The 26809-nt window shown below is 53.0% G+C and overlaps 11 protein-coding genes across 11 annotated transcripts; 8 read left to right on the forward strand and 3 right to left on the reverse strand.

Annotated features, from left to right (window-relative positions):
* Positions 1-625: 625 nt before the first annotated feature.
* RHO25_000620 (uncharacterized protein) lies at positions 626-1824 on the forward strand (the record flags this gene model as incomplete). Its single annotated transcript, XM_023593234.2, has 3 exons — positions 626-832; positions 891-1035; positions 1091-1824. 3 exons carry the CDS (start codon positions 626-628, stop codon positions 1822-1824), a joined length of 1086 nt encoding a protein of 361 aa, XP_023459593.1.
* A 192-nt stretch (positions 1825-2016) lies between these two features.
* RHO25_000621 (uncharacterized protein) lies at positions 2017-3279 on the reverse strand (the record flags this gene model as incomplete). The annotated part of the gene is made up of 4 exons (XM_023593235.2): positions 2017-2305; positions 2373-2732; positions 2791-3062; positions 3121-3279. 4 exons carry the CDS (start codon positions 3277-3279, stop codon positions 2017-2019), a joined length of 1080 nt encoding a protein of 359 aa, XP_023459592.1.
* A 601-nt stretch (positions 3280-3880) lies between these two features.
* Positions 3881-4327, forward strand: RHO25_000622 (uncharacterized protein; the record flags this gene model as incomplete). Its single annotated transcript, XM_023593236.1, has 1 exon — positions 3881-4327. The coding sequence occupies one exon, from the start codon at positions 3881-3883 to the stop codon at positions 4325-4327; it is 447 nt and encodes a 148-aa protein (XP_023459478.1).
* A 243-nt stretch (positions 4328-4570) lies between these two features.
* On the reverse strand, positions 4571-6859 carry TRP3 (anthranilate synthase / indole-3-glycerol phosphate synthase; the record flags this gene model as incomplete). The annotated part of the gene is made up of 1 exon (XM_023593237.2): positions 4571-6859. One exon carries the CDS (start codon positions 6857-6859, stop codon positions 4571-4573), a length of 2289 nt encoding a protein of 762 aa, XP_023459477.1.
* Positions 6860-8571: 1712 nt separating this feature from the next.
* Positions 8572-10035, forward strand: RHO25_000624 (uncharacterized protein; the record flags this gene model as incomplete). Its single annotated transcript, XM_023593238.2, has 1 exon — positions 8572-10035. One exon carries the CDS (start codon positions 8572-8574, stop codon positions 10033-10035), a length of 1464 nt encoding a protein of 487 aa, XP_023459400.1.
* A 660-nt stretch (positions 10036-10695) lies between these two features.
* RHO25_000625 (uncharacterized protein) lies at positions 10696-12965 on the forward strand (the record flags this gene model as incomplete). Its single annotated transcript, XM_065602031.1, has 4 exons — positions 10696-10739; positions 10799-10808; positions 10911-11433; positions 11485-12965. The coding sequence occupies 4 exons, from the start codon at positions 10696-10698 to the stop codon at positions 12963-12965; spliced, it is 2058 nt and encodes a 685-aa protein (XP_065458103.1).
* A 1621-nt stretch (positions 12966-14586) lies between these two features.
* On the forward strand, positions 14587-14826 carry RHO25_000626 (uncharacterized protein; the record flags this gene model as incomplete). Its single annotated transcript, XM_065602032.1, has 1 exon — positions 14587-14826. The coding sequence occupies one exon, from the start codon at positions 14587-14589 to the stop codon at positions 14824-14826; it is 240 nt and encodes a 79-aa protein (XP_065458104.1).
* A 1921-nt stretch (positions 14827-16747) lies between these two features.
* On the forward strand, positions 16748-18415 carry RHO25_000627 (uncharacterized protein; the record flags this gene model as incomplete). Its single annotated transcript, XM_023593240.1, has 2 exons — positions 16748-17297; positions 17346-18415. 2 exons carry the CDS (start codon positions 16748-16750, stop codon positions 18413-18415), a joined length of 1620 nt encoding a protein of 539 aa, XP_023459398.1.
* Positions 18416-18467: 52 nt separating this feature from the next.
* On the reverse strand, positions 18468-19799 carry RHO25_000628 (uncharacterized protein; the record flags this gene model as incomplete). Its single annotated transcript, XM_023593241.2, has 2 exons — positions 18468-19340; positions 19470-19799. 2 exons carry the CDS (start codon positions 19797-19799, stop codon positions 18468-18470), a joined length of 1203 nt encoding a protein of 400 aa, XP_023459397.1.
* Positions 19800-22524: 2725 nt separating this feature from the next.
* Positions 22525-24149, forward strand: RHO25_000629 (uncharacterized protein; the record flags this gene model as incomplete). The annotated part of the gene is made up of 2 exons (XM_023593242.2): positions 22525-22578; positions 22635-24149. 2 exons carry the CDS (start codon positions 22525-22527, stop codon positions 24147-24149), a joined length of 1569 nt encoding a protein of 522 aa, XP_023459396.1.
* Positions 24150-24448: 299 nt separating this feature from the next.
* On the forward strand, positions 24449-26113 carry RHO25_000630 (uncharacterized protein; the record flags this gene model as incomplete). Its single annotated transcript, XM_023593243.2, has 1 exon — positions 24449-26113. One exon carries the CDS (start codon positions 24449-24451, stop codon positions 26111-26113), a length of 1665 nt encoding a protein of 554 aa, XP_023459395.1.
* Between the last annotated feature and the right edge of the window lie 696 nt (positions 26114-26809).

Below are 26809 nucleotides of genomic sequence, written 5' to 3' on the forward strand. Positions count from 1 at the left end.
CGAACGTGAGATGATGGTATGGGATGAGGACGAGAGATGTCTGACAACGGATATCCCGGCGGCAACGACGGAGTGAGACACACAGATGGCGCTTGCCCTGTAGGGCAGCGAAACGCGAGGCTGGAGCACCTGACAAGTGGACGAAGTCTTGGGCCTGCTGCTGCGACTCATCAACATTCTGCCTGTGGAGAGATGCTGAGATTTGGGGGAGCGCGGTGTGGAGCTGGTCCCGCCGGGCACAGTTGACCCGAGCCGCTGAGGCTCGAATCTCACTGATGAAGAAGGCGTAGATCGCACGCAACACTGTAGCGTAAGGCTGACTGCGTCCCCGGCAAGTCTTCAGGAGGAATCTGGTCGCTGGAATATCGTAGATGGCGGCTCTAAAAGCAGTCTGAGGGCCATGCTATTTGGAAGGGCCTCCAACAATTGGGGGCATCACGATGAGCCAGCCCACCTATCTTTGACGATTGATGAGGTCACTTGGCGGCAGCTGCACCTCTGCTCAATTTTTCCCGCGGACGCGCTGTCTTATAGCCGCGTGCCTGCCAATTGCAGAGTTGAAAGAGTAACCTCTTGACTTTCTCAATTTGACACAGGAAACAAACATCCCAACACAACCGCCAATATGGGTTACCCAGAGACCGCCGAGGGCTTTATGATCGCCGACCAGAAGAACTGGACGAGCTTCGAGAAGAAGGAGTTCAAGCTGAAGCCGTTTGAGGACCGCGACATTGACATTGCCATTGAGTGCTGCGGTGTCTGCGGATCAGACGTCCACACCATCAACGGAGGCTGGGGTGACTGCCCACTCCCAATCTGTGTGGGACACGAGGTATGTTATCACTGCAAGCAAGACACGCGTCCCCCACGAAAACTAATGGCGTCTCCAGGTCATTGGAAAGGCCGTCAAGGTTGGCAAGGACGTCAAGACTATCAAGGTCGGCGACCGAGTAGGTGTTGGTGCTCAGATCGGAGCCGATCTCACCTGTGGCAACTGCAAGGCAGACCAGGAGAACTACTGCCCTAACTCAATTGGTGAGTGATCGCGACCTCAAGATAGCGGACGCCGAACTGACAGATTTGTGTTCAGACACATACGGTGCTCCATACAAAGATGGCACCATCTCGCAAGGTGGCTACGCCTCCCACATCCGCGCTCACGAATACTTCACCTTCAAGATCCCAGACAACATCGAGAGCGCAGTTGCAGCCCCGATGCTGTGCGCCGGTCTGACAGTATACTCGCCCCTCGTACGTCTCGGAGCCGGCCCAGGCAAGAAGGTCGCAATCGTTGGTCTGGGAGGACTCGGTCACTTCGCTGTGCTTTGGGCTCAAGCTCTCGGAGCCGAAGTCTACGTCCTCTCCCACAGCCCGAACAAGAAGGATGATGCCCTCAAGATGGGAGCTAAGCACTTCATCTGCACAAACGAGGAGGGCTGGCACAAGGATTTGGCCTTCACCTTCGACTTCATCCTCAACTGCGCCGATGCCACGCACAAGTTCAACCTGAAGGACTACTTTGGCACACTGAAGGTCATGGGTCGCTTCCACAACGTCGGCTTTGGCGACCACCCTCTTCCAGAGCTGATGGCACAAGACTTCGCTGGTAACGGTTGCTACATTGGTGCCTCGCACATTGGTAACCGACCAGAAATGCTTGCCATGTTCGATTTGGCCTCGAAGCAGAACATCAAGAGCTGGATCCAGACAGTCGATATCTCTGAGTCGGGCTGCGCAGAGGCCGTGAAGGCTGTGTCTGAGAACACCGTCCGATACAGATATGTCTTGACTGGATACGACAAGGTGTTCGGTAAGCGTGATTAGAGAGGATCAACACCAGACATAGAGATATGGCTATGATAAAATCATGAATGAACGTACTTTTGAAGCTTACGTCGTAGTCGGAACCATGATCGGCCTCCGTCGAGTTGAATCTCGTATGTACATGGCAGTCCTACGAACTCACCCCGCCGGAGAAGCGAAAAGCGAGATAGACTACCTATCCTCCCTCTCCACTCACGACAGATCGAGCACAACACGTCCACTAATCTCTCCCTTGTCCATTCTCTCAAAGATACTTGTCAACTCTTCTGGCTTCGCAGTAGTGAAGTGCGTCTTCACCACTCCTCGCTCCGCAAACTCCAATGTCTCAATCGCCTCCTTACGATCACCAACCGCAACGCCTACAATCTTCTGTGCCTTGGCAACGAGGAACTGTGGGAAAGCTGTGGCAATGGGCTTGAGGTCTCCTTCTGGCAGACCGACACAGACCAGGGTACCGCCGAACTTGAGCATGCCCATGCCGCTATAGGAGAAAGAGAAATGTCAGTCACTCCCAGCCAAAACCCCTCAAGAAGAAAAGAAGAACTCACCTCGCATAAGCCGCATTAGCAGCAGTCAAAACCAACACAGCCTGAACACCCAATCCTCCCGTCGCAGCTTTAACCTCCTCTTCCGCCTTACCTTGCGTATGATCAATGAAGACCTCTGCTCCACAATCTTTGGCCAAATCTTTCTTGCTGCCGGCATCAATGGCAATGACTCGGATTCCCATACCCCGCGAGGCAATTTGTGTGGCCAAATGTCCGAGACCACCTCCTGCTCCGAGAATAGCGATCCAGTCTCCTGCTTTGGCGCTAGATTTGCGAAGGGCGGAGTAGACTGTTACACCGGCGCAGAGCATGGGAGCGGCGGCATCCGAGGGGAGGGATTCGGGGATTGGTGTTACGTAGCTGTATACCAATGAACATCAGTATGTGCATCCTTTCTCAACGAGATAGTAACACTTACCTCGCTGGCGCAAGAGCATATTGCTGAAATGTTCCTGGAGTGTAGTACCCTGAGATCTTCTGATTAAAGCAAACACCATCGTGTCCTGCATGACAAGCTGGGCAAGAATCACAAATGGCGGAAATCCATTTAATTCCTACGCGGTCTCCGATTTTGACGGCGCTGTTCTCTGCTCCCGGGCCGAGTTTGACGACTTTGCCGACTCCCTCGTGGCCACCGACTTGGCCGGCTTGAGTTGGGTATGGGAGACCTGCCCAGCGGTTTGTCATGACCTGGATAGTGTTTAGTTTCTCGTGAGAGAGAGACTCTTTGGGGTATTGTTCAACTTACACCGAGATCAGAATGGCAGACGCCAGAGTGTGTGAGGTTCACGAGGACCTCGCCTGGACCTGGCTCTGGTGTGTCGAGCTCGACGACTTTGGTGGAGATTTTGCCTGGCTCATCGTAGATGACGGCCTTGTATTTCTTTGGGATCTCTGGAGCTGCCATTGTGGATGTATGTCTGTCCAAGCTACTGTGGTCTTGATGAGTTGTTTAAATTACAGTTACACAAAAATTGGTATGTCGAAGAAAAGAACCAGAAACTGCAAAGTAGACTTATGGGTCTTTTTAATCGTACGTCTCGACTCGTGCACAGCATGTGGGTAGAGCTATGAGATAAGACGACCAGGAGGGAGAGAGGACCTCGGCAGCTCCAATTGATGCAGCATTGCTCCACGGCATTGACTTAGCGTACATTGTGTGGTGCTGCCTTTGACTGGATCTGCATGCATTTGTTGTCTGGATCCAACGAGAGGTGGCTTGCCTGGATGGTTAGCAAGTGTGGGGCAAACCGCCCTTGGAGCTCCCCTCGCTCCCGACTAAAGAAGCCACTGGGGAGGGGTAGAAGTGTGGAGTACTGCAGCCAACGACGTGCGTGGAATCCGCGTAGCAGCCTTACACCATGCCTAGGGACAATCCAGATGGTCTTGGGTTTTTGATGTGTTTCATATCAGCGAGCTAGAGATCAGGACAGCCGCATACCTTTCCCGACCGAGTTCTTGGCAATACGAGAGACGAATATTCCGGTATTGTGATTGCCACCTGCAACATGTCCCACTCAGGCGAAAGAAATCTCGACAAGCTCATTGAATCGATGAATCCAACCCTAGACGACGAAGTTTTCGTATTCTCAAAGCTTCCCTTGGATTCGAATCAAGCCCTGGACTTCATTCTCAAGATATCCGATTTAGGCGTGAAGATGTTGTTCAGAGAGAAGGAAGCCTGGACCCTCATACTTCCAAAGTCAATGGCAACTGCCGAGAAGCTCGACTACATGTTCGAGTGTCGACAGATCACTCTGAACGTCCACTCTAGTCTGGATGCTGTGGGGTTTTTGGCCGCCATCACGACAGAGTTGGCGTCGAAATTGGGCATAGGTGTCAATCCAGTGAGCGGATTTTATCACGATCATCTCTTCGTGCCTACAGGCACTGAGGAGCAAGTCGTCGAAGCTCTACGACACATGTCAGCTGCCAGAGGTCAGCGTGATTCGTAGAGTGTACATTTTGCAAGGATAGTAGGGAAATACTTCTTCAGCCTTCAAGAGCTGATCATCGGCATCGAGCCGGTCAGTCGTATTTCGACGTCTATGGAACTTTTACATCGTCAACAAGACTGAAGCGAAGAAGCCGTCATTATACATAAGTGCATGAGAGCGCAATGATGTTGTCCAATCCGCGATCCGAACGCCGGTCATAATTCATGCATGCGAGAAACGCGATGAAGAGGATGTTGTGAACTAGAATCGCAGGTCCCAACCCATCTGTGGTCCGATGCGCGGGAGTTCCTCTGCGACAGACTGCACATCCTTGTCACCGCGTCCAGACAAGCAGATAACGATGTTTTGGTCGTCCTTCATGGTCTTCGCGAGCTGAATGGCGCCAAAGACGGCGTGGCTGGTCTCCAAGGCTGGGATGATACCTTCCAATTCAGAGAGGACCTTGAAGCCGATGAAAGCTTCTGTGTCCGTGGCAGCGATGAACTTGGCCCTCTCGCTGTCTTTCCAGCCAGACAGCTCCGGACCAACTCCAGGATAGTCCAGACCTGCTGATACAGAATGTGTTTCGTCGATCTGACCCTCGTCGTTCTGCAGAATGTACGTTCTCACACCGTGCAGAACTCCAGGCTTTCCACCTGTGAGGGTGGCACTGTGCTTCTTGGTTTCTACGCCATCACCACCCGCTTCAACGCCGAGAAGCTTCACGCTCGGGTCGTTCGAGAATGGGTAGAACATGCCCGTGGCGTTGCTGCCACCGCCAACGCACGCGACGACAGCATCCGGAAGACGGCCAGTCAGTTCTTGCATTTGCTCCTTCGTTTCATTTCCAATAACACTTTGGAACGTCCGCACCATTGTCGGGAAAGGATGAGGACCGATCGCAGAGCCGATGATGTAGTGTGTAGTGTCGAGCTTCTCAACCCATTTTCGGAGAGCTTCGTTGACTGCATCGCGAAGCGTTCGAGAGCCAGCCTCGACCGCAACGACAGATGCACCCAGAAGCTTCATCCTGAAGACATTGAGAGCCTGTCTCCGTACATCTTCAGCACCCATATAGACTGTGCACTTCATGCCGAATCTAGCGCAGACGGTGGCAGTGGCAACACCGTGCTGGCCAGCACCTGTCTCCGCAATGATCTCTGTCTTGCCGAGTCGTCTGGCGATCAATATTTGCCCGACCGCGTTATTGATCTTGTGTGAGCCGGTGTGGTTCAGATCTTCACGTTTCAAGTAGATATTTGCGCCATGACCAGGCTGACTTTCCTCTCGTACTAGCTCCGTGAGTCGTTCTGACTTGTGGAGACTCGAAGGACGACTCATGTATGGATAGTATGACCTGAACTCTTTCCAAAACTCTGGGTCATTGATAGCATCGCTGAAGCCTTGTTCCAGTTCTCGCAAGCAGTCCATGAGCGACTCGGGCACGTACTGGCCACCAAATTGGCCGAATCGCGAAGGAACAAGCTCTGGGTCCTTCTCTTCTGTGTTCAGTGCCTCCAGTTGATCAGCGAGGCCGGGACCCTTAGTGTCCGAATCTCTTATCACTCCATCAACATGCACTGTGCCATTCGCCGGGTTGCTCTCGCTCGCGGGTTGCTTCGTGGGGTCTGCAGTCGAGATTTCTTTCGGCGCTTCGCCGTTTGTCTGCTTGATCCAGCCGCTGCCGTCACCATTTGTGTTCGCAGCGGTCGAAATACTGTGTCCATTGGTCGCTTCTGGGCTAACGCGAGGGTTTCTCCGCTGAGTAATCTTGTGACAGTACTCCTCAACAGCCTTCGCTCCTTGCCCACTCGGCGCATTCTTGATTGTAGTGATGATTTGACTGCCGATAACGACACCCTCCGACACCTGACCCACCTCGACGAAGTGCTCTCGCGTACTGACACCGAAGCCAACGGCCGCCGGCGCTCCATTCGAGTATTGATGCACGCGCTCAACGAGTTGTGGAAGACCTGTGCTAAGGGCGCCAGTTGCACCGGTGACACCCATTCTCGACACAACGTAGATAAAAGAGTCTGCGATACTGCACAGCAACTTCATGCGCTTGTCACTCGTTGATGGTGCGATCAGTGGGACGTATGACAAGCCGTAGGTCTTGCAATGGTGGCGGAACCTCACAGCCTCCTCAGGCGGCAGGTCCACCATGATGAAGCCATTGACGCCAGCAGCTTTGGCGTCTTGTAGCATACGCTCTTCGCCATAGGCAAGTAGCGGATTGTAGTAGCCCATGAGCAGGACCGGGGCCTTCAGACCCTTGCTGCGGGCCTCTTTGACAATGTTCAGACATGAAGTAGTTGTTGTGCCGTTGGCCAACGCGATGGTGTTAGCTGTCTGAATAGTCGGTCCGTCTGCAATAGGATCGGTGAAGGGCGTTCCCAGCTCAATGATGTCGGCGCCACCGGCTTCCATCCCCAGCAGGATGTTGGCCGTCTCTGCTATCGTGGGGTAGCCAGCAGTCGTGTATGTCACCAAAGCCGCCCGGCCCTCGCTCTTTGCGCGGGCAAACGCCTGTCGGATGCCCTCTGCCATGGTGGCTGATCTCGTTCACGGAGGATGGATGTCGTATAGTCGGGTGCACTCTCGTAGGTGGAAAGGAGTGGGCTGTGTTGTGAGAGGATAGCAACAGTAATAAAGAGTCTTGTGAGTCAATGGCTGTTCGGCGTCCGGCGGCCGTCAAACAAAATTGGACGTCCGAGCCAGATGAGCTCACCATGCAGGGTCCAAATCTCGCCCCTCCTCGACTTGCCTCTCCATTCGTATCCATGTTGTACCGACACATACCATCAAGAGGCCTCGGAAGTTCCGATGCACGACTAGCATCTATTGCGCATTGTTGTCTGCGACAATCGCGCAACGAACACATCTTCGCAATGGCTAGTATCAAGAACAGCCATGGAAGGACAAGATTCGGATTTGCCCATCCTTGAACACGGTGAGCAGTGAGAATCAGGTCAGCTAATAACACAAAGTGTCTCTCCAAAGGCCGATGCGAGCATATGACCCAATGCCAGCGGCGCGAAGAATCAAGGCGAACGCAGGATGAAAGCGGACACCAAGATTATTCGCTTGAGCACGATACGATACCAAGCAGATCTATGGCGTCTCTGGACACCTTGCCGGATGCCGCTGAGGACAACAGCAGACCTATAGAAGATCTTGCCCATCGCCTATCATTTTTCAGAGCTGATGTTTTGATCCTGCACCAACATGGCGCGTCACAGCGTCTTTACTGTTGCGGCGGTCTTGGCTCCGTAGCGCCAATCAGGCGCGCATTTACGCGCCCATCCAGTCTTCGAGCATGCGTCGCCACTCACGACCGCATGCGATCCTTCTCGATACCTGGCTGCGGCGTTGTTGGCGGCTACATGACGAACGGTTGCTCCCATGACGAAGTCTCTGGCGGCAACGACAGCCTGGCGAGGTGAGTCGTCTCGTTCAAATTGAACATAGTAGCCACGTCCACGGGCCTCCGGCCATGACGCTGCTTGTTGCTACGACTGCACGAATCTCATTGGTATAGTTGTACTGCTTTCTTTTCATCTCTTTCTTCAGGCTGCTGGACAGCCGTAATATTGCATTCGATAATCGTTAGGACCGGACTCCATGCTTGGAAGCAACTGGGCACTATGCCGTGGGGCCTTCCGACACCGTCACTCCAGAATGCGCCGCGATCAGACAGACAAGGCAATTCGAACACAACACAGTCACTTCTCGACAAGGAGCTGCAAAGTGCAGTGCCTGCATGTGCGCGCACTTGTCTAGACAACTTCATCCGGACACAATTCAACCTAAGATGTCTCGCAGCAGATTGCATATGCAGCTTTACCTCAAATTCGGAACCAGAGTATTCACTTGGGGAGCTCGCTCTGAAGTGCGTAAAAGGACCAAGCTGCGATGGCGTTGAGATAACTGAGCAAGCCGCGGCGGTGGCATTCAACTTGTGTTCGGGCCGATATGGCGCTGCTCCAGGCGTGCATACGACACTGACTGTGGCCCCATCAACATCAACAAAAAGGACCTCCTCCGCAACCTCGACGTCAACAAAAACTTCTTCCGTTGTCAGAACGTCGACAACACAGGCAGCGACGACCAGCTCTTCTAGTGCCGCGACTGCGGGAGCTTTCGCATCTTCCCGTCCTGAAGATGACTCGGGACTGTCGAGCGGGCAAGCTGTAGGCATCGCCATCGGTACTGTTTCTGCAGTGACGCTCATTGTAGCTCTAATATATGTTATATCTTGCATGCGTCGACGCAAAAGACAAAAGAATAGCACACAGAGACATAGCTGGGATTTTGCTGACGAGGAGCCGGCAAACCATTCGCAGTTTGTGCATGGCAATGTGGACACAAGCAACACATCATACGAGTGGAATGGATACAACGCCGGACCCGTTTCGGAAAAGCATCATACGTTCTGGCCGTCACCCTATGCAGGTCATGGTACGATAGCAGAGCGGGAGTACGGCCACAAACAGAGCAAAATGTCCCGCACGACCAATGCATTACCGGACAGTCCAGGTAGCAACACAAGCATGCGAACACTGTCGCAATTATTGCCCGAGCGACCAGGTCGTCAACCTCCGCCGCCACCATCGAAATCGCCAGCGTACGCCCCAGCGATATACACTCCTGCCACGGTCTTCGAGGAAGAACACACACCAAAGCTGCCTGATGTCTCGTTCCCAGGTTTACCAGCTCATCCAGCGGTAATGAAGAACAAGCCCGTCAGAGCAACACAAGTAGGCATGTCACAGCCAGCTCTGTCGATCCAGATTCCCCAGCAGCCTGTTCGAACGCCTGACACGCACAATTCAGTCAATTGGCCTCTCCCGCCACCCCCAGCACTGCAACCACATGGCGAACTTCAACGCCTGGGAACCAACTCAGGTGCCTTCTCAAGCAAGACAAGCTTGCTGGACTATTACGCGAGCGCAGATAGCGGCGCATCGCCTCAGGACCTCAATTCTTCCACGCCAATCGAGGAGGCTATCCAAGTGCGGCGACCCGCTCCCGCTGCTATAGTCATTACCCAGCCCTCGTATCAGCCACAAGCTGTGAGGGACTCGATCGCATCAGATATATCGCGTCGGACTTCATTTGAGAGCACCAATCCGGATGATACGACACCGCCTGAAGACGAAGACAAACGATTGAGTCCTGTTGTGGAGTCGCCCATCTCGAATGTCCGGTATCCCAGAATTCCTAGACCTAGCAATCAGGCTATTCCTCGATCGCCGGTGTATTCTGGCGCGCCTGTTCGACACCCGCAAAGGACAGACAGTAGAGCAGACATGCTGACAGAAGTGAAGAGGACCACGGGACACGCTCCGACATTGAGTGGCTCGACTTTAGCCGCGAAGCGGAGAGGCGATACAGCCGCCCACAATCTGGAACAAGGCCTTCACATTAGCAACTCGTCCTACGATACGACCTCACGGAAGAATGCGACGCAGGCTCCGAATGAAAATCGCGCTCATCGCGGACAGCAAAATCCATTGAAGGGTTATGGCCGACCGACAAACCCGCCAAGCGCTGGAAGGGCTCAATCCGCAACAGTCAACGTGAAGAGCCCGGCGGAATCGTTGGGAAGCCCATTGTGGGAGCCTAAGATGACGCCTAGTCGGAAAGGCGACGATCTGTTCTTGAGCGTGTCTGTTGCGACTCCGCAAGCGAGTCATTTCCACGAATTATATGACCGACGATGAATGGAAGCATAGTGGCATTTCATTTGCAGCGTTCAAGCGGAAAGACCGCAATGGTCCTGTATTAGTAGACGATAGAGATTCCAGTTCCAGATGTACATATAGCATAATTGCAGAATCTGACGATGATGGCCAAGATGGCATCGTAGTGTTTCCTCTGCTCAGATGCCGATCGCTCTGCGGATGGGGGCCGAGTTCACTGAAGCCGATGCGGCTCTACTCAGCGAGTTTTTTGGGCGGATGAGAGTGACTGAGGTGCCAATGGTACCTGAGAGCAAGGCTAAACACGTGCTTTGCAAAATCTCCGTCAGCATTGGTCATGGCGAGATGATCCGTCGCGCGCCGGTGGAGGAGGAAAAATTGCCGTGCACACACAAACGACGAGATTGCTCAGCAATGGCGGCCACTGTCGCAGGTCGCGGTGTGCTGAGGCCAATCGTCATCGGCGGCGCGGTGTCGAGGCCAGCAGTGCCGCCGAGGGGGGCGAGTGTATTGCCGTTGTAAGACCGTGTCGGCGTCTGCTTGAGCACCAACAAAGTCATCGCGTCCAAAGTGGGGACCCTGTCGCCCTGCGTGGGAAGTTACATCAGCGCAAAACTTGAGCTCTTTTCAAGAAAGCCCGACTCTCTCTCCTCCACTCGTCTTCGACTCACCACCGCAACGATGCCTTACAACAAGACAGACGAGCTTGCCATCAACACCATCCGGTATGTGTCCGCTGTTCCGCCCCGCACCGCCGTGACTCGAGCTGACTTGTGTTTCCTAGGACGCTGGCCGTGAGTGTGCCCCGCCATGCCCGCCTCAACACTTTCGAAACATTTCGCCCGCCACCACGACGACGCCATTGAGCACCACCGCTGACAACGAGATCCGCGCAGGTCGATGCCACGTTCGCCGCCAACTCGGGCCACCCGGGCGCGCCCATGGGCATGGCCCCAGTGGCCCATGTGCTGTTCAACAAATTCATGACCTTCAACCCAAAGAACCCCAAGTGGCTGAACCGCGACCGCTTCGTGCTCTCCAACGGCCACGGATGCATGCTGCAGTATGCTTTGCTGCACCTCTTCGGCTACGATGTCACCATCGACGACCTGAAGGCTTTCCGCCAGGTCGGCAGCAAGACGCCTGGCCACCCAGAGTCCACCGACACACCCGGCATTGAGGTGACAACTGGTCCTCTCGGACAAGGATTCACCAACGCTGTTGGTCTTGCCATTGGCCAGGCTCACACCGCCGCCGTCTTCAACAAGCCCGGATACGAGCTTGTCAACAACTACACCTACACCTTCTTCGGCGATGGATGTGCCATGGAGGGCATTGCCAGCGAGGCCGCCTCCACTGCTGGTCACTTGCAGCTCGGCAATCTGATTGCCATTTACGACGACAACCATATCTCCATTGGTGAGTTACTTGGGCACTAATAGCATCGCTCTCGGAGCTAACAGGACACAGATGGTGATACCAAGTGCGCCTTCACCGAAGATGTCACCAAGCGATTCGAATCCTACGGCTGGCACGTGCAGTGGGTCAAGGACGGCGACAATGACCTCGAAGGCATTGAGGCTGCCATCAAGAAGGCCAAGGAGGTCAAGGACAAGCCATCCATGATCCGATTGACCACCACCATCGGCTTCGGCTCCGTGCTCCAGGGAACTGGCGGTGTGCACGGAAACCCGTTGAAGGAGGATGACTGCAAGCAGGTCAAGGAGAAGTTCGGTTTCGACCCAAGCAAGAGCTTCGCTGTCCCACAAGAGGTGTATGATGCATACCACAAGCACGCCGCTGAGGGCGCTGCTGCTGAGCAGGAGTGGAACCAGCTGCTCGAGAAGTACTCCAACGAGCACAAGGAGCTGGCCGCTGACCTCAAGCGTCGTTTGACTGGCAAGCTCCCAGACGGCTGGCAGAACAAGCTCCCAGTATACAAGCCTTCGGACAAGGCTGTCGCCTCGCGAAAGTTGTCCGAGTCCGTCCTCGAGGCCATTTACGAGGCTGTACCAGAGCTTCTCTCTGGTTCCGCAGATCTGACTGGATCCAACAACACCCGCTGGAAGAGCGCCGTCGACTTCCAGCCCCCAAGCCTGGGCATTGGTGACTATAGCGGTCGCTACCTCCGCTATGGTGTGCGCGAGCACGCTATGGCTGGTATCATGAACGGTCTCGCGGCCTATGGTACTCTCATTCCAGCTGGTGGCACTTTCCTCAACTTCGTTTCATACGCTGCTGGATCTGTTCGTCTCTCTGCCCTGTCTCACCACCGAGTGATCTACATCGCCACACACGACTCCATTGGTCTGGGAGAGGACGGCCCAACTCACCAGCCTATTGAGACGCTTGCTCACTTCCGCGCTCTGCCAAACATGATGGTCTGGCGTCCAGCTGACGGAAACGAGACTTCTGCTGCATACTACGTCGCCCTCACTTCGGAGAAGACCCCATCCATCCTCGCACTCACCCGCCAGAACCTGCCACAGCTCGAGGGTTCAACTATCGAGAACGGCATCAAGGGTGGTTACGTTGCAGTCGAGGCAGAGGGCGCTCAAATCACTCTCGTGTCTACTGGTTCCGAGGTGTCTCTCTGTTTGGAGGCCGCCAAGTACCTGAAGGACAACAAGGGCGTCACTGCTCGTGTTGTCTCGATGCCTTGCATGGAAGTCTTCGACGCACAGCCAAAGGACTACAAGCTCAAGGTCATTCCAGACGGCATCCCATCTCTTTCCGTCGAGGTCATGAGCACTCTTGGCTGGGAGAAGTACTCGCACGAGCAATTCGGTCTCAACCGATTCGGTGCTTCCGGTCCTTACAAGGAGGTTTACGCCAAGTTTGAGTTCACTCCAGAGGGCATTGCCAAGCGTGCTGTCGCCACCATTGACTTCTACAAGGAAGTCAAGCCTCTCCGATCTCCATTGAACCGTGCTTTCCAGCAGCTCATCTAGATGCTTCACAAGAGCGATGTAAGAGTTTGCGCTACCATTATGGGAATGGCTAGCAGGAAGCGGAATGCGTTTGACGATTCGGGCTCGACGAGGATAAATGAATATACCTCTGTAGATGAAAATGTGTTATGATCTGATGAAGAACTGTCTTATTTCTGATGATTTCTACCGCACTTACTCGCAAGTGTGATCTCGACGGTGCCAGCAGTTCCTGCAGCGTCCAGCTACGATCAAACCATTCGCTGTGGTGGTCACGTCCACTGTGTTCAAATTCCGCGTTACTTCCGACGACTATCCGCGACGTGAACGAAGTCAATTGGCAGATGCAAGTAGTGAGCAGCGTAGTGGTAAGCTGCGGCCGAGCTAGTAGACTGGAAGCCTGCCGTGGGGCACTTGCTTGGAGGCCAACGCAGCCTAGCAGTTCTTGCCAGTCGAAGTCTACCAACACTTTCAAGGACATGAAGTCTCGCTTGTCCGAAAGCCCTCAACGGCCTTCTCTCTTTGCGACAAAGTGATGTCGAAACTGGAGGCTGACGACGCGAATTATCACGAAGCCGGACGGTAGCAACTCTTCCACATTTCTGATGATATGCCTCATGTCCCGCCAGTGCTTTTTCAAGATACGAACCACTCTTCTTCTATGGCGGTAGCTTTCACGCCGTTGAGCACAATAATACAATGCGGAAGCGACGATCCACCGATGGACCTCTCCAGCGCTGTACGATCTGTCAGACTGTCACCTGCGTAGACTACAGGGACCGGATAGCAGAGTATATTTCACTTTCTGGGCATCTGCAAACTTTTTGACAGCCGACTTAGGGCAACTTATTCACACGAGAGCCCCGGTAAGCCTTGAGCTTACATTCCTTGGAACCGGGTGCATTCTGTCACCTGCATACGAGAATCGAGTAGCAGAGTAGATCTCACTTTCTGGGCACTTGCAAACTTTTTGGCAATCGATTTAGGGCAGCTTGTTCGCAGAAGAGCCCCGAAAACCCTAGGGTTTATACAATATTCCTGGAATCCGTACTGTATATGCAGGCGACAGGTCGCATTTGCCCAATCGAGCAAGTGCACGAGCCATGTTCAATGGTCCTGACGGGTGCAAAGGATAAATACCTCACAGTCTGAAAGGGCGCGGAGGAGGTGAGGATCGATCTCGTGTGCCACATCTTGCAGGCATGTGGCCTGGTTGGTGGGCACGTTCCCACCCGACCAGCCCCAGCTATAGTATTTGGCTTAAGTTCTTCGATCGAGGCTTGGCAAGAACTTAAGTTAACGTTCTTTCTGTTGTCCCTTGCTGTCGGTTGCTCTGATGCTTTAGAACACGATGCATGTTGGGCAAGGCTGGCGCATGCTCCGACTGTGCAGCATCGAGTCATGAAGTTTGCCCTCGCACGACAGTCCCAACAGCGGCCAGGTCGGCTACGCGATGTTGAAAGCACGCGACGAAGAGCAAAGTGGTGGTCACTATTCTGGTTGATTCAGAGCGATGAGCACTTCGCGTGGCACGAGCGTGTGTCAAAGCCCGGACTCGTGAGTGACTGGATCTGGGTGTCAAGGTCCGCTAACCTCGTCTGAAGTCTCACCAGCAGTACAAGCTGCATTAGAGTCGAGCGCGATGACCACACCCAGCTTCGAGCCTGGCTCAAGATCCAGCACCAGCATTCCCGGCCCTTTCGGTGGCAAGCACGCAGACTTGACGATGAGGGTCGGCGAGTACATCAAGGCACATGGCCAAGAGATTGATCCATGGTATGGGACCGTCAAGACGAGCCCGAAGAAGGCACCGAAGCCTCGAAAGCAGCAGGCACAGATCAAGGCATCATTCGGTACCGTCTCGTTCAGCCCGAAGCGATAAGGGCATCTGGCATTCCAAGATCGATCCATGGGCTGATGACACCAATGAATGCGATGTTGCCTTTATCTGTCCCCGGATCAGTGTCTCCCGGCAGAAGAGGTGCGACGGTAGGAAGTGGCACTGCTTCAGCATGCTTGACAGTCTGGATGTCCCGATGTATCCCTCGAGGCGCGTCAGAACCCGTGACTGGAAGTTAACTGTTGTCAAAGGAGCAGTAGGTATATCCCATCCATTGAGCTTTGCCTACCCCAGCAATTCTGGTGTTGGGACTGGATACAGCATACTCTGCGAGAACCTGCGACGTGCTGTATCGAACTCTACACAGGCCAACTTTCCCCGCTATACCGGTCTACGTATGAGGTTATAGCATCTATTAGAACCGGAGACTAGCTCTCCACGTCTCTATCGGTCCAACTTACAAGGTCGCCGTATCTGTTGGGACTGGATGCGACATACGCTGCGTGAATATGCTACGAGGTGTATTGAACTCTATGCAGGCTAGCTGTCTCCGCTCTACCTTACATGGGAACAATTGGACCGACTCCTCGTACCGCAAGTGGGCCACTTCAATCACGCATAGGGTTGCAAGTTTTGTGTCTTCGTCACCGACTTAGGAGCTGTCATTGTGTCGCGACACCCTCCGATGAGAGATATAAAAGGCTGCTCACTGTACGCATTCTCTAACGGCCCATCATCACAATAGAACTATCTTGTTTAACTCGTCTGAACACCAAGTCTGTCGATCAGTTGTCCTTCTACGCGATGCATCTATCATTTTTGCTCTCTGCTACCCTGATTGCCCTTAGCGCGGGAGCGCCGTCCCTCGATACAGCTAAGGAGGAGAACATCCCCGCGCTCGATGTTCTCGTCAAACGGCACAATGCATTTCAGAGACTTCAGTGCGGAGCGGTCCATATATTTGACCAAGCTGCCTGCGAAGCAGTTGGACGTTACCGCACGGCCTGTCTCCTTGTGGTGGAGGTCAAATACCAGAACTGCAGACGCCGCGCGTCCAACGACATCCCTAACGACAATCTGGAGTCTTCGGCTGGTGAACCGAGCTGCCCTCCTGCCTGTGGCACGGAGGTCAAGGCGTGTGTCAAGAGATGCGTTAGTTTTGGATCCACTTACTCGATACCACTCTTGATCCACATGCTAACGCATACGATTAGGATGCGAGTTCAACCGAAGCTCAGGCAAAGGCTTGCTTCGGGCAATGTGTAAGCTCTCCACAATACTGTATCCCGATATTTCGACCAACCATAATCTATAAACAGTTCTCTGCATCAGACAAATGTTGCAACATAAATTTTTGAGTGGCCAGGAGACTCAAGATCTCTCAAAAATTGGTGCTCGCTTCGTCTTCTGCGCGAGCCAGGGGCGGAGCATCACAGGAAACCACTGCGCAGTATCTCAAGACCTTACGGCCAAGCTATATGATGTGACGTACAAAAGTTTGTCTCTGCTTCACTTACGCCTCTCTGTGCGATCTCCGATCCTTACTCACCCGAGCGTACGACCAACGTTGCCCTCATACCGTATCACGAAGAAATCACTGTAGTTTACCGTGGCTTCTCACAGCGGTCTCCACGCTCCTGTAGTGGCAAAAGCAAAATGTGCTTCAAAGGGCGACCCTCTTAGCTAGTTTCACTCGTTCACGGCATGTGCCAGCTGCCGCCAACAAGCTCTAAAGTAGAGGAGCTGATGCTTGGGATGAAGTCGGCCGGAACGGTCGGTCAATATTTCAAAGGTAAGGCTCCCTAGCACTCCTCTGAGGCTGGACAGTAATCGTCATTGCATGCAATATATAGATACAATCGTTGTGATAGAGATTCTCGTGATTACCAACGTGCGTGGTCTGAACATCACACAGACCAAAAGCACAATCCTCAGCACAATCCTCAGCACGATGCTTAGCACGATGCTCACGTACTTCATCGTCTCCATTCTACACAACTTAGGAGCACAGAGTACTCCCATCCCATACGATGTACCTTTCGCAGAAAATCACAGATCTAATAATGCTTGCCATCTGCCATTGAGGCCAACATCATCTCACAAGTCAATACCTCCTCATGGCCGAGAAAATTTCGCTCAGCTCATTGATCATACCGACCCGGGGTTAGGGCTTTTCTCCCAGGCGTACCTGTGGAATAGTAGTTTCTGGAGACCCGGCGCACCTATCGTTGTTTTCCTACCCGGGGAGTCTCCTATCGACAAGTATGGGATCATTACCCAGGCCGAATTCTCAACGGTAGGCGTCATTGCCGAAAACCTTGGTGCTGCGACTATCATCCTCGAGCATCGCTATTTCGGCTCAAGCTTTCCATACAGCAACCTTACCAAGGTCAATTTGCAGTACTTAACTGTCGACAATGCACTGAAGGACGTGGTACGGTTTGCTCAGAACTTCATCGCTCCGTGGACTAACGACCCGAGCACTGCAGAGGACGTGCCTTGGATTCTAATTGGTATGTAGGTTTCGCTGTGAATTTTGAACCCAAACTGATTGTTATTAGGTGGAAGCTATTCAGCAGCACAGACTGGCTGGATCGCGAACATTTTTCCAGGCACGTTCTGGGCATACCTTTCGGCTTCGCCTATTCTTCAGGCAATTCCCTCTTACTGGGCTTACTTTTTGCCTCTAATAGAGCATGGACCAAAGAGCTGTATAAGATTGTTGAGCAGCGTCACCCGATTTATAGACGATGTCATCTCAGCCGGGGACGATGAGAGTCTGCAGGCAATCAAGACACTCTTTGGACTTGCTGAGATGAAGACGCCAGACTTTATATACAGTCTAAGCTTGCACTGGGGCGACTGGGAAAGCATTGATATTGGTCAGAATCACACGACAATCGAGACCTACTGCGCTTGGATTGAAGGCTTGGACTACGAACAGGAACTGGAGGACATATACGAGCAACTCGGTAAATCACTAGAAGCCCGGGCAGACTGGGCTACATCGTCAGAGCAAACCGTTCGGGCTCTTCAGACTTACTCTGCAGGATTTCGAAAACATATTGCCCCTAGTTTGTGTATCGACGGAACATGTTTGGACGACAAATACTTCCGACTTAGCGACCCTCCCGAATCTGGCCAGATGTATGAATGGCTTCTATGCAACGACATGATGGGTGGATATGTCACTGGGCCACCTGTAGGGGCTTTATTAACTCCGGTGGTGAGTCGCTTCCTAACCTACAACTACTTTGAGACGAGATGCACGATAGTCCATCCGCTAGAGCCGAATGAAGAGCCCGAAGATACAGCATCAGGCCATCGTACCGCCAAAGCATTCAATACATATACTGGTGGTTGGTCTCCGACGAATGCACGGCGCATTATCTACAGTGCCGGGGAGATGGACGTATGGCGAGAGATGTCCGTCTCGGCTAAACGACGCCCTGGTGGGCCGCTGCAGAGCGACCCTGAATTGGATGTTGTTGTGCACTTGATCAAAAAAGGTTGGCATCATAGTGAGATGTATACTCGTAACGCAGAATTGGACGACGAAGTTCGGCGTGTGCGTGACCAAGAAGTAGAGCAGATATGTTACTGGACACAACAATGGCCAGGATATCGTTAGTTGTTACAGTCATCATTTGATTATATCTCCGCCGTCGTCTGGTCAATTCCTCCTACTCGCCATTGATCTTGTCCCAGATCTTCCTCCCACCAATCCACGTCTGCAACACATTCCCTGCATCATCTAACACCACAAAATCTGCCCTCCTTCCCGCCTCCAATCTCCCTCTCGTCTCATCGCGCATCAGTCCTGCCACATTCTCTGTAACGCATCTCACCGCTTCAGCCAAAGTACAACCCGTCCACTTTACCAAATTTCTCACGCAAAGGTCGAGTGTCGCGCACCCGCCAATCAAAGTATCGGTGCCTGTTTTGACGACTCTGGATCCGAGTTTTGTCTGTGATGTGTCGATTTGAGAATTCCCGGGATAGGTTCCATCGGGAAGACCGAGGAGTTCGATGCTGTCGGTTATGAGGATGCAGTGTTGGGTAGAGGCGCGGTAAAATAGCGCCACGATGCTGGGATGGAGGTGGTGTGAGTCGGGGATTAGACTGAAATAGGGTGGAGGAGGGGATGAGGGATCGGGACTGAGCGTGATGAGTCCTGCGAGGCCTGGGTCGCGGTGATGGAGGGGTGTCATGGCATTTAAGGTGTGTGTAAGACACGTTGCACCTGCGGTGAGCGCAGTGAGGCCTTCAGCGTAGGTTGCGGAGGAGTGGCCGAGGGAGACAATGATGTCTTTTGAGGCGAGGTTTCGAATGAGAGGGGTTGAGGAGAGGAGTTCCGGAGCGAGAGTGATGAGTTTGATAATCTGGGAGGACAGTCCGGATGGGCCGTAGATTTCTTCTGGTGGGGTTGTGGCAGGTTGGAAGAGTGATGATGTGTGGGCGCCTTTCTTTGAAGGATGGAGGTATGGGCCTTCGACGTGAGCTCCGAGTATAGAGGCGCCGTTCTTGACTGTGCGAGGCTTGAGACTTGGAAGAAGCTGTGACGATGTGAGCTGCGGTCGCACGGATACTGAAGCCAACTTGGGAGATGTGGTTTCTGCGACAATTGAGGGGAGCTATTATGCCTCTGGCGAATACTTATGTTCATAGAGGAGAGCCGCTCCTACCTTGTGGTAATGTTGAACAGGTACAGTCGGAATGGTTGGATAGAACCCAGTAACGCCCGTAGTAGCCAGAAATCTCGAAGCCTCGTCAAGCTTCTCCGCATATTTTGTCTTGTTTTCAAAGTGCGTAAAGTGAAAGCCTCTCACGCCATTCGTTTGAAGCTCGAGATAACCAGGTGCTATGATGGCTCCTGCAAGGTCGATGATGTTACCCTCATCGTGAACAGTATTTGGAAGGATCTTGCCTGTCTCAGTGGAAATTACGAGCTTCTCGTTGTCGATGAGTACGCCGCTCCGACAGAGTCTCGCATTTGAAAGTGTCGTGGTCGACATGTTAGAGTTGTGGCGTAAAATGGCAAAAATATTAGCTCGGCGAAAGGACAGACATGAGGTCGGAGGGTCTGCGACTCGCTTGGGCCCAGACATGAGTGGAGATCAAAGACCCCTCCCCTCCATCCATCTTGCTTTCTGCTGTGAGGTTGTATTCACCTCTCGTTAGCACTGCTTTCGCTTCCAAACTAGTGAAGAAGCCAGCTTCTCCATCAGCAGCACTGTAAGGAAAATACGAGCTTGCCGGTGGGTACTCAATTGGTGGCAAGAACGACTACATTCCTCGAGGCCGTTATCAAAAAAAAAGGCCCGACGTCAGTATGATTTTTCCTTCAGTCGCCCAGAGAACACGAAATGCCTCGCCGTGACAGAGTGAGTCGCAATCTCAAGATTCCAGATCTTGTTTCTAGAATAGTGAGGTCAGCGTGCAGCATTGCGTTAGGCGTAGACGCAGCGCGAGTATGGCCGACGCGGTCGTATTACGATGCTAGATAGAGAGATTCGGCGGTCCTTCAAGAGTCGATGTGCTGAATCTGTGCTCCTGCCGCGGTGAAAAGCACCGATCGTTATGCATGGGAACTCGTGGCACGTAGAAGCAAAACTGATCGCCGCAAAGCCACGTGCGAGATCGAAGTATGTACCAAGAGAGATATTCGAAGCTTGGCTGAGATCCAGTATAGTAAGTACAGATGGGCTTTCGCATTTAGCTAAGGTGTTACCGGACGATCAAAGACGATCGAACTCTCGATCACCAATGGAGTCGAATGTCGAGGTGGCCCTAACCACCAGTGAGCAAAGCGGCGCATATCAAGCTTATTGTCAAGCAAGTAGTCCTGCCAAAGCAGGAATGATGGCCAGATAGTGCTACTGTTCCTTTTGCTTGCGGGGTTCGTGTATGCAAGCCATAGTCTTGGGCCAATGACCATTCCATCACGACCAGGTGTTAGGGCAATCGCCCAGTCACGCTACTGTCTTGACCTGGAACTACGCGGATTATCAGATCCCACCTCGAACTTGATCGTCGAACTATCCGAACAGTATCTCGTTCTTTGTTCAATAGCTAGGCCACGATGCGGGGAAGTCTTCTATGGCGCCTCCGATGCAATGGCGGTGGTGGATGGTTCATGTGCTTGCAGATGCCTAGATGCCCAGGAGCTTGGTCCGCCGCAAGAGGGTTAGGCACACTTCATGCCCAGCATCACAGTCGAGTATTGCAAGTATCGATCTCAGCGACACAGCGTCTGAACACGATATGCGTGGAAGAATGCAGATCGCATTCACGATACAGCAAGTGGTATAAAAGACTGCTGGATGTCTCGTAGCCGTAGAGGTTTGTATCAGTCCAGACAAAGCCCAACTCGCAACACCACACTTCAAAGCTCAACAATCTGCCAAAGTCAGCATTAAAGATGTTGTTCAACTCCATCCTTGCAACGGTTCTTGCAACCCTTACTGTGGTCTCTGGCAATCCAACGCCATTCGACTACTCCGTTGAGAGTGACCTCGATACTCGTCAAAGCTGTCCACCACGAAACTGGAGGTTGAAGTGCCAGAGCACCACAGCGTGCGCAAGTGCGTGTCGAAACAGCTATCAGGCTCAGAGGCTATGCTGCACACCATCGTACTCATCCGTCGTGGGTGCAGGCACTGCCAACTGCTACTGCGGCTGCAACTGCCCTCGTGAGTTCCATTTCTCAATCGTATTGATCGTAAACTAACTTGATCCAGCACGATAAGCATCGGAGACCGAGATCAATGAGCGTTCGCCTCTGAGTCGAGCTCAAGAGAGGAATTGGAGATAGCTGGTCTTGCATGGGGTTTTGGCAGAGAATCTTGCGACTTGATGCAAGGACATGAAGGCAGCGATGTGCTGTGCATGTCGTCCACCGTGCAGTAGCATAGCAACGAAATGTGAATCGAATACTCGTGCCCTTGCACTCTTCACCTCCCAGGACATCCTACCATGTGTTAGTCCAGGTACATCAGACGTATACATGCCATGTGCTGTTGACAGTTGCTTGTGCAAAGTGTCCCAAGACGCACTGCGGGCCATATGACAGCCGAAGCCAATGTGCCACGGCCAGAGCGGGCATCTTGATGCAGTGCGAAGGGCTTTGTGTTGATTGACACAGTTGTCACGGTCTTTGCTCAACAACTTGCTTGTGATCGAACGAGGTTCCGCTGATGAGATTTTGTCTCGCGCGCTATCGGACAAGTCCTGGTGCTACTCATCTTGTTACCAATTGCGCAGCCGAATGGTAGACTACAGCATCCCGTTGGCCAGCTAGGGGCGTGGCTCTGCTGGGGGACTCGACGAGGCGCGTGCTGATTGTTGGAAAACCAATAACAATAACTACTGTCTGTTTTCGTGTTCAACGTCAGCTCAGCACTCAAGATGTGTATGCTTGGTGCCTTGGTGGGCAGAGCCAAAAGCGCGATGGCGTGTAGCCACATCTTGGACTCTCAGCTTCCACCGCCATCAGTCTCGCCTGGCGCACTCTCTACCTCTTACCTGCACCGACTGCACCTTGATTGTTCTCGCGATATAAAATTTCGCTATGTCGAGATCTTGATGTCGTGGTCGCGTTGATGGTGTGAGATCATCGTTGAAGGTCTCACGCCGAGCCATTGACATTGGACAGCTGGCTTGCCAAGGTCAACCCTCCTCTTGTTGAGCTCTGATCTTCAAACACGCGTACATCACGATCCCTTCAGAACCGCAGTCGATATGGCAGACGAAGACAAGGAAAAGGCGGAGAAGCTCGCCGCGGCCAAGAAGCGGGTATGCATGACGAACGCGCTTTCGCGACGCATTGACTAACGCGACTCTCGGTTTAGTTTGAACAATTGAAGAAGAAGCAAGCCAAGGAGGGCAAGAAAGGCGGCAAGAAGAAGGCCGACAAGAAAGACGATGCCGATACTAAGACCGAAGACGCAGGCGAGGAGACAGCTGAAGCGGATGCCACAGCCAACGCCGAGGATGCAGAGGCAGATGCGCAAGAGGAGGAGATCCGCGAAGAGGTGAAGCGCAAAGAGCGAACGAAATCATTCAAAGAGGAGGCATCAGCCGCGCAATCTGAAGTTCAAGAGCTCTACAAGAAGCAGACGGCCAAGATCGAGGAGCTCGAGAAAGAGAACAAGTCGCTCAAGGAGCAGCAAGAGGAGAACACAAAGAAGCTGAGCAAGGCCGAGGAGGAGCTGGAAAGCCTGCGTGAGGGTAGCGGCGAGGTTGCAGAACTCCGCAGCAAGGCGAAGGAGACTGAGCGATTGACGACTGAGCTGGCCACTGTCCAGAGACAGCTGACCCAGGCTCAAAAGGAGCAAAAGAATACTACACGCAGAGCGTCGTCAAGCGCAAGTCCGGAGCTGGTCGAGCAACTTGCGACGAAGGACTCGACAATTCAGTCTTTGGAGCTGGACATTTCCAATCTTCGCAACCAGATCACCACTCTGGACTCTACAATATCGGAGCGTGATGCTGCAGCAAAGGATTTGGAGGACCGCGCGAAGGTGGCAGAAGCGCAGACGGAGACTGTCAAGCAGGAACTTGATGCTCTGCGAGCATCTATCTCGTTCCCGAGCGACGAAACAGCATCGGCGAAAGACGACCCAGAAGCTCTTACTAAGCGCATCAGCGTTCTTGAGTCTGATCTTCGCACTGCCAACAACAATCTCGAGGCCGCTGCCAAACGCGCAACGTCTCTTGAACAGAAGATCGAAGCCTTGACAAAGTTGCACAAGGATGCCAATGCCACCTCACAGGCCAAAGATCGAGAACTTGCAGACCTTCGATCACAGCTGCAGCGTCAAAATAAGAGAAGCTCTCACGTTCGCCCGGACAACTTGGACGATTTCGAATTGTCTGAATCAGAAACCGAGACGGGTCAGCTGCAAGCACGGTTACGAGCATTGGAGGCCGAGAACTTTGATCTACGACGCGGAGTCTGGAGAGACAAGCGAGCCGAACTTCAGCCAGGCATGAACGACGACGGATTGAAGGACGTGGATCTGTACACACCTGATGGCACGAATAGACAGCAGGGCTCTCTTCCCCGTCAGACGAGCACATTCCAAGATGTGATCAATTCGGGCATCAATGCTTTCACGGGGAGGGAAAGAAATCAACCGCCTAGGAATAGAGCAGAGAGTCTCGGCTTGATGTCTGATGATGGCGGATTCGACGAGGAGGCTTTCAGACTCGCTCAAGAGGAAGAGCAGAAGCGACGGCTGGAGAGAATCAAAGATGTCAAACGAGGTCTTGATCAGTGGAAGGGGTGGAGAGTGGATCTGGCGGATAATCGAAGAAACTGGGCTGGAGATGGACGACAGGTGGGACCTGTCTTCGAGCTGTAGGAGCAGAGCATGGAATATCAGACGCTATAGAATACCCGCATGACTTCTTCACCTGCCTTGTTCTATTCAAGCACTATTCACGCGATTATCTTGGCATGCGAGCTGAACCCTCGCGTTCCACGGCGCGCCGGGGTCCCGATGACGAACTGGCCCCAAGCGAGGGTCAGCAACGTCTCAGCACAAACTCTCCACATTCCTGTTCTCGTGCACACCGGATCCTCCCCTTTCCTTGTCCCTCTGACAATACGCCATTTGCGGACTCTCGCGCTTCCACTTGCTCAGCGCAGTCCAGTACAATCATGGCCGACAATTCCCGCAAAACTCACCTCCAGGCTGACGATAGTAATCCGTTTGACGATCCCGATGCCTCTGATACAGCGTCATCCTCGCAGGATGCCTTGGTGCTGACCGTGGACCGCGACGCCACCCTCACACTCGGCACAGACAGTTTGATCGTGCTCGACGAAGGACTCCGACATCGACGGGCTGCATCGACATGTTGCGGCCTTATACCTCGTTTGGGGAAGACGACGAAAGCCATACCCTTCCACGATATACTATGGGCGGAATTCGATGAATCGACGTTTGATGTCACGATACGTTATGCACAGCCGATAGGGAGAAAAGGGAAAGCGTGCCGGGTTGGTGTGATCTCATATGCAGTGACGGACAAGAGTCTGTACGCTCATACAAGAGCATGGTTGCAGAAGCTGCTCGATCGAGCGTATCCAGTACATACCAAGAGGCGGAAGCGAATCAAGGTGCTAGTCAACCCTTACGGAGGAACAGGAAATGCTGAGAAGTTGTGGTCAAGGGAGATCCAGCCCATATTTGCCGCAGCAGGCTGCGAGATAGATGTGGAGCGGACAACATATCGAGGTCATGCTGTGGAGATCGCGGAGAAGCTGGACATAGATGCTTTTGATGTCGTGGCATGCGCGTCAGGAGACGGACTGCCACACGAAGTGTTTAATGGGCTGGCGAAGAGACGGGATGCGAGAAGGGCACTGAGGAAGATTGCTGTGGTGCAGCTACCCTGTGGAAGTGGAAATGCTATGAGCTTGAACTTGAACGGGACGAACTACCCGAGTCTGGCCGCCCTGGAGATTGTGAAGGGAATCCGGACTTCGCTGGATCTCGTCGCCATCACACAAGGAGACAGAAAATTATACAGCTTTCTGAGCCAATCCGTCGGCGTGATTGCTGATACGGATCTTGGGACTGAGAGTTTGCGTTGGATGGGAGCTTTTCGATTCACGTGGGGCATTCTCGTGAGGATGCTCGGCAAGACGATATATCCTGCGGAGGTCAGCGTATTGACCGACACGGACGATAAGCGAGCAATCAAAGACCGATATCGAAGTGCGCGGCAAGAACACGAAGCAGCGAAAGCAAAGAATATACACAATTCACTCCACGACGATGACGAAGCCGAAAGCATCACAAACGAAGATGAACTTGGCATCCCAACGCTCAAATACGGCACAGCGACAGATCCCCTTCCCGCATCCTTCATCACAACCGACATGCCCAAACTGGGAAACTTTTATGTTGGAAACATGTGCTACATGTCCCCCGATGCCCCCTTCTTCGCCTGTGCATTACCTTCCGACGGCCGCATGGACATGATGGCAATCAACGGCGACATCAAACGCTCGACTTGCCTGAGCATGCTTCTCAAAGTCGAAGACGGGACGATGATAGACTTTTCCGATGCAAAATACAGCAAAATCCTCGCCTACAGGATCACCCCGCGCGCGGCGCCTGCAGAGTCTCGGAAATTGGGACCCAGGATTCGGAGATGGCTAGGTGGTACAACAGTCGGAGGCTCAGACGATGGACTCATCGCCGTCGACGGCGAAAGAATACCATTTGAACCCTTTCAAGCAGAAGTGATACCTGCGATGGGAACAGTCTTGAGCAAAAACGGCGGCATCTACGAGTTTGATGGGCCAAAAGCATAGCATCCCTCCTTTGGCTGCTTTTCGATTAGCGAGGCGAAAAGCACAAGAAACCAGAAAGAAAGAAGCAAAGATGAGAGAAGAGCGCTGGCGTTTAAATCTGGATAAAATGGGAAGATACCCCCCAAAAATCTTTTTTGTATTAATACCATCATGTTGAGTGACTAAACCACTTTCTGAACTAGGCGGCAGGCAGGCAGGCGGGGAGTTTGGGAAATTTGAGCGCGGAGCTGGCGATGAAGCATGTGTATCAGTAGAGTCAGATTGCATTCGGAATCATGAATGAAAGGAACTGGCGGTCTGTATGGGGCTTCTAGTATGTGTTCTTTTGAACTTCATTCAGAACGCTATCGCCCTCATCGCCGTCTGCATCACGAGGGAGGGATGCCATTGCAAGCCCTGTCCTTTATGCGCACGATTCAATTGTGAAGCGATGGCGCTCCATTCAGGAGCTTGGGCACGCGGTCAACACCTGCAATGGATTCGACTTTGCTCCATGTTTCGAGCAGCCTTCTGGCGATTGTCGAGGCGGCATTTACTGCCTGCGTCAGCAGTTCTCAGGCGTTGACGTTGAACTACACGGTCAAGGTGGCTGTGGTCATGTATGAGGACTGTTCAGGGGAAGTGAACGTCACCAGGTTGCATTCAGGGAAGTCAAAACATGTGACAATGGAGGAACGCTCAATCAATGCTTCGAAA

Source organism: Cercospora beticola, chromosome 1 (genome assembly GCF_033473495.1).
Source record: "Cercospora beticola chromosome 1, complete sequence".
NCBI classification, from domain to species: Eukaryota; Fungi; Ascomycota; class Dothideomycetes; order Mycosphaerellales; family Mycosphaerellaceae; genus Cercospora; species Cercospora beticola.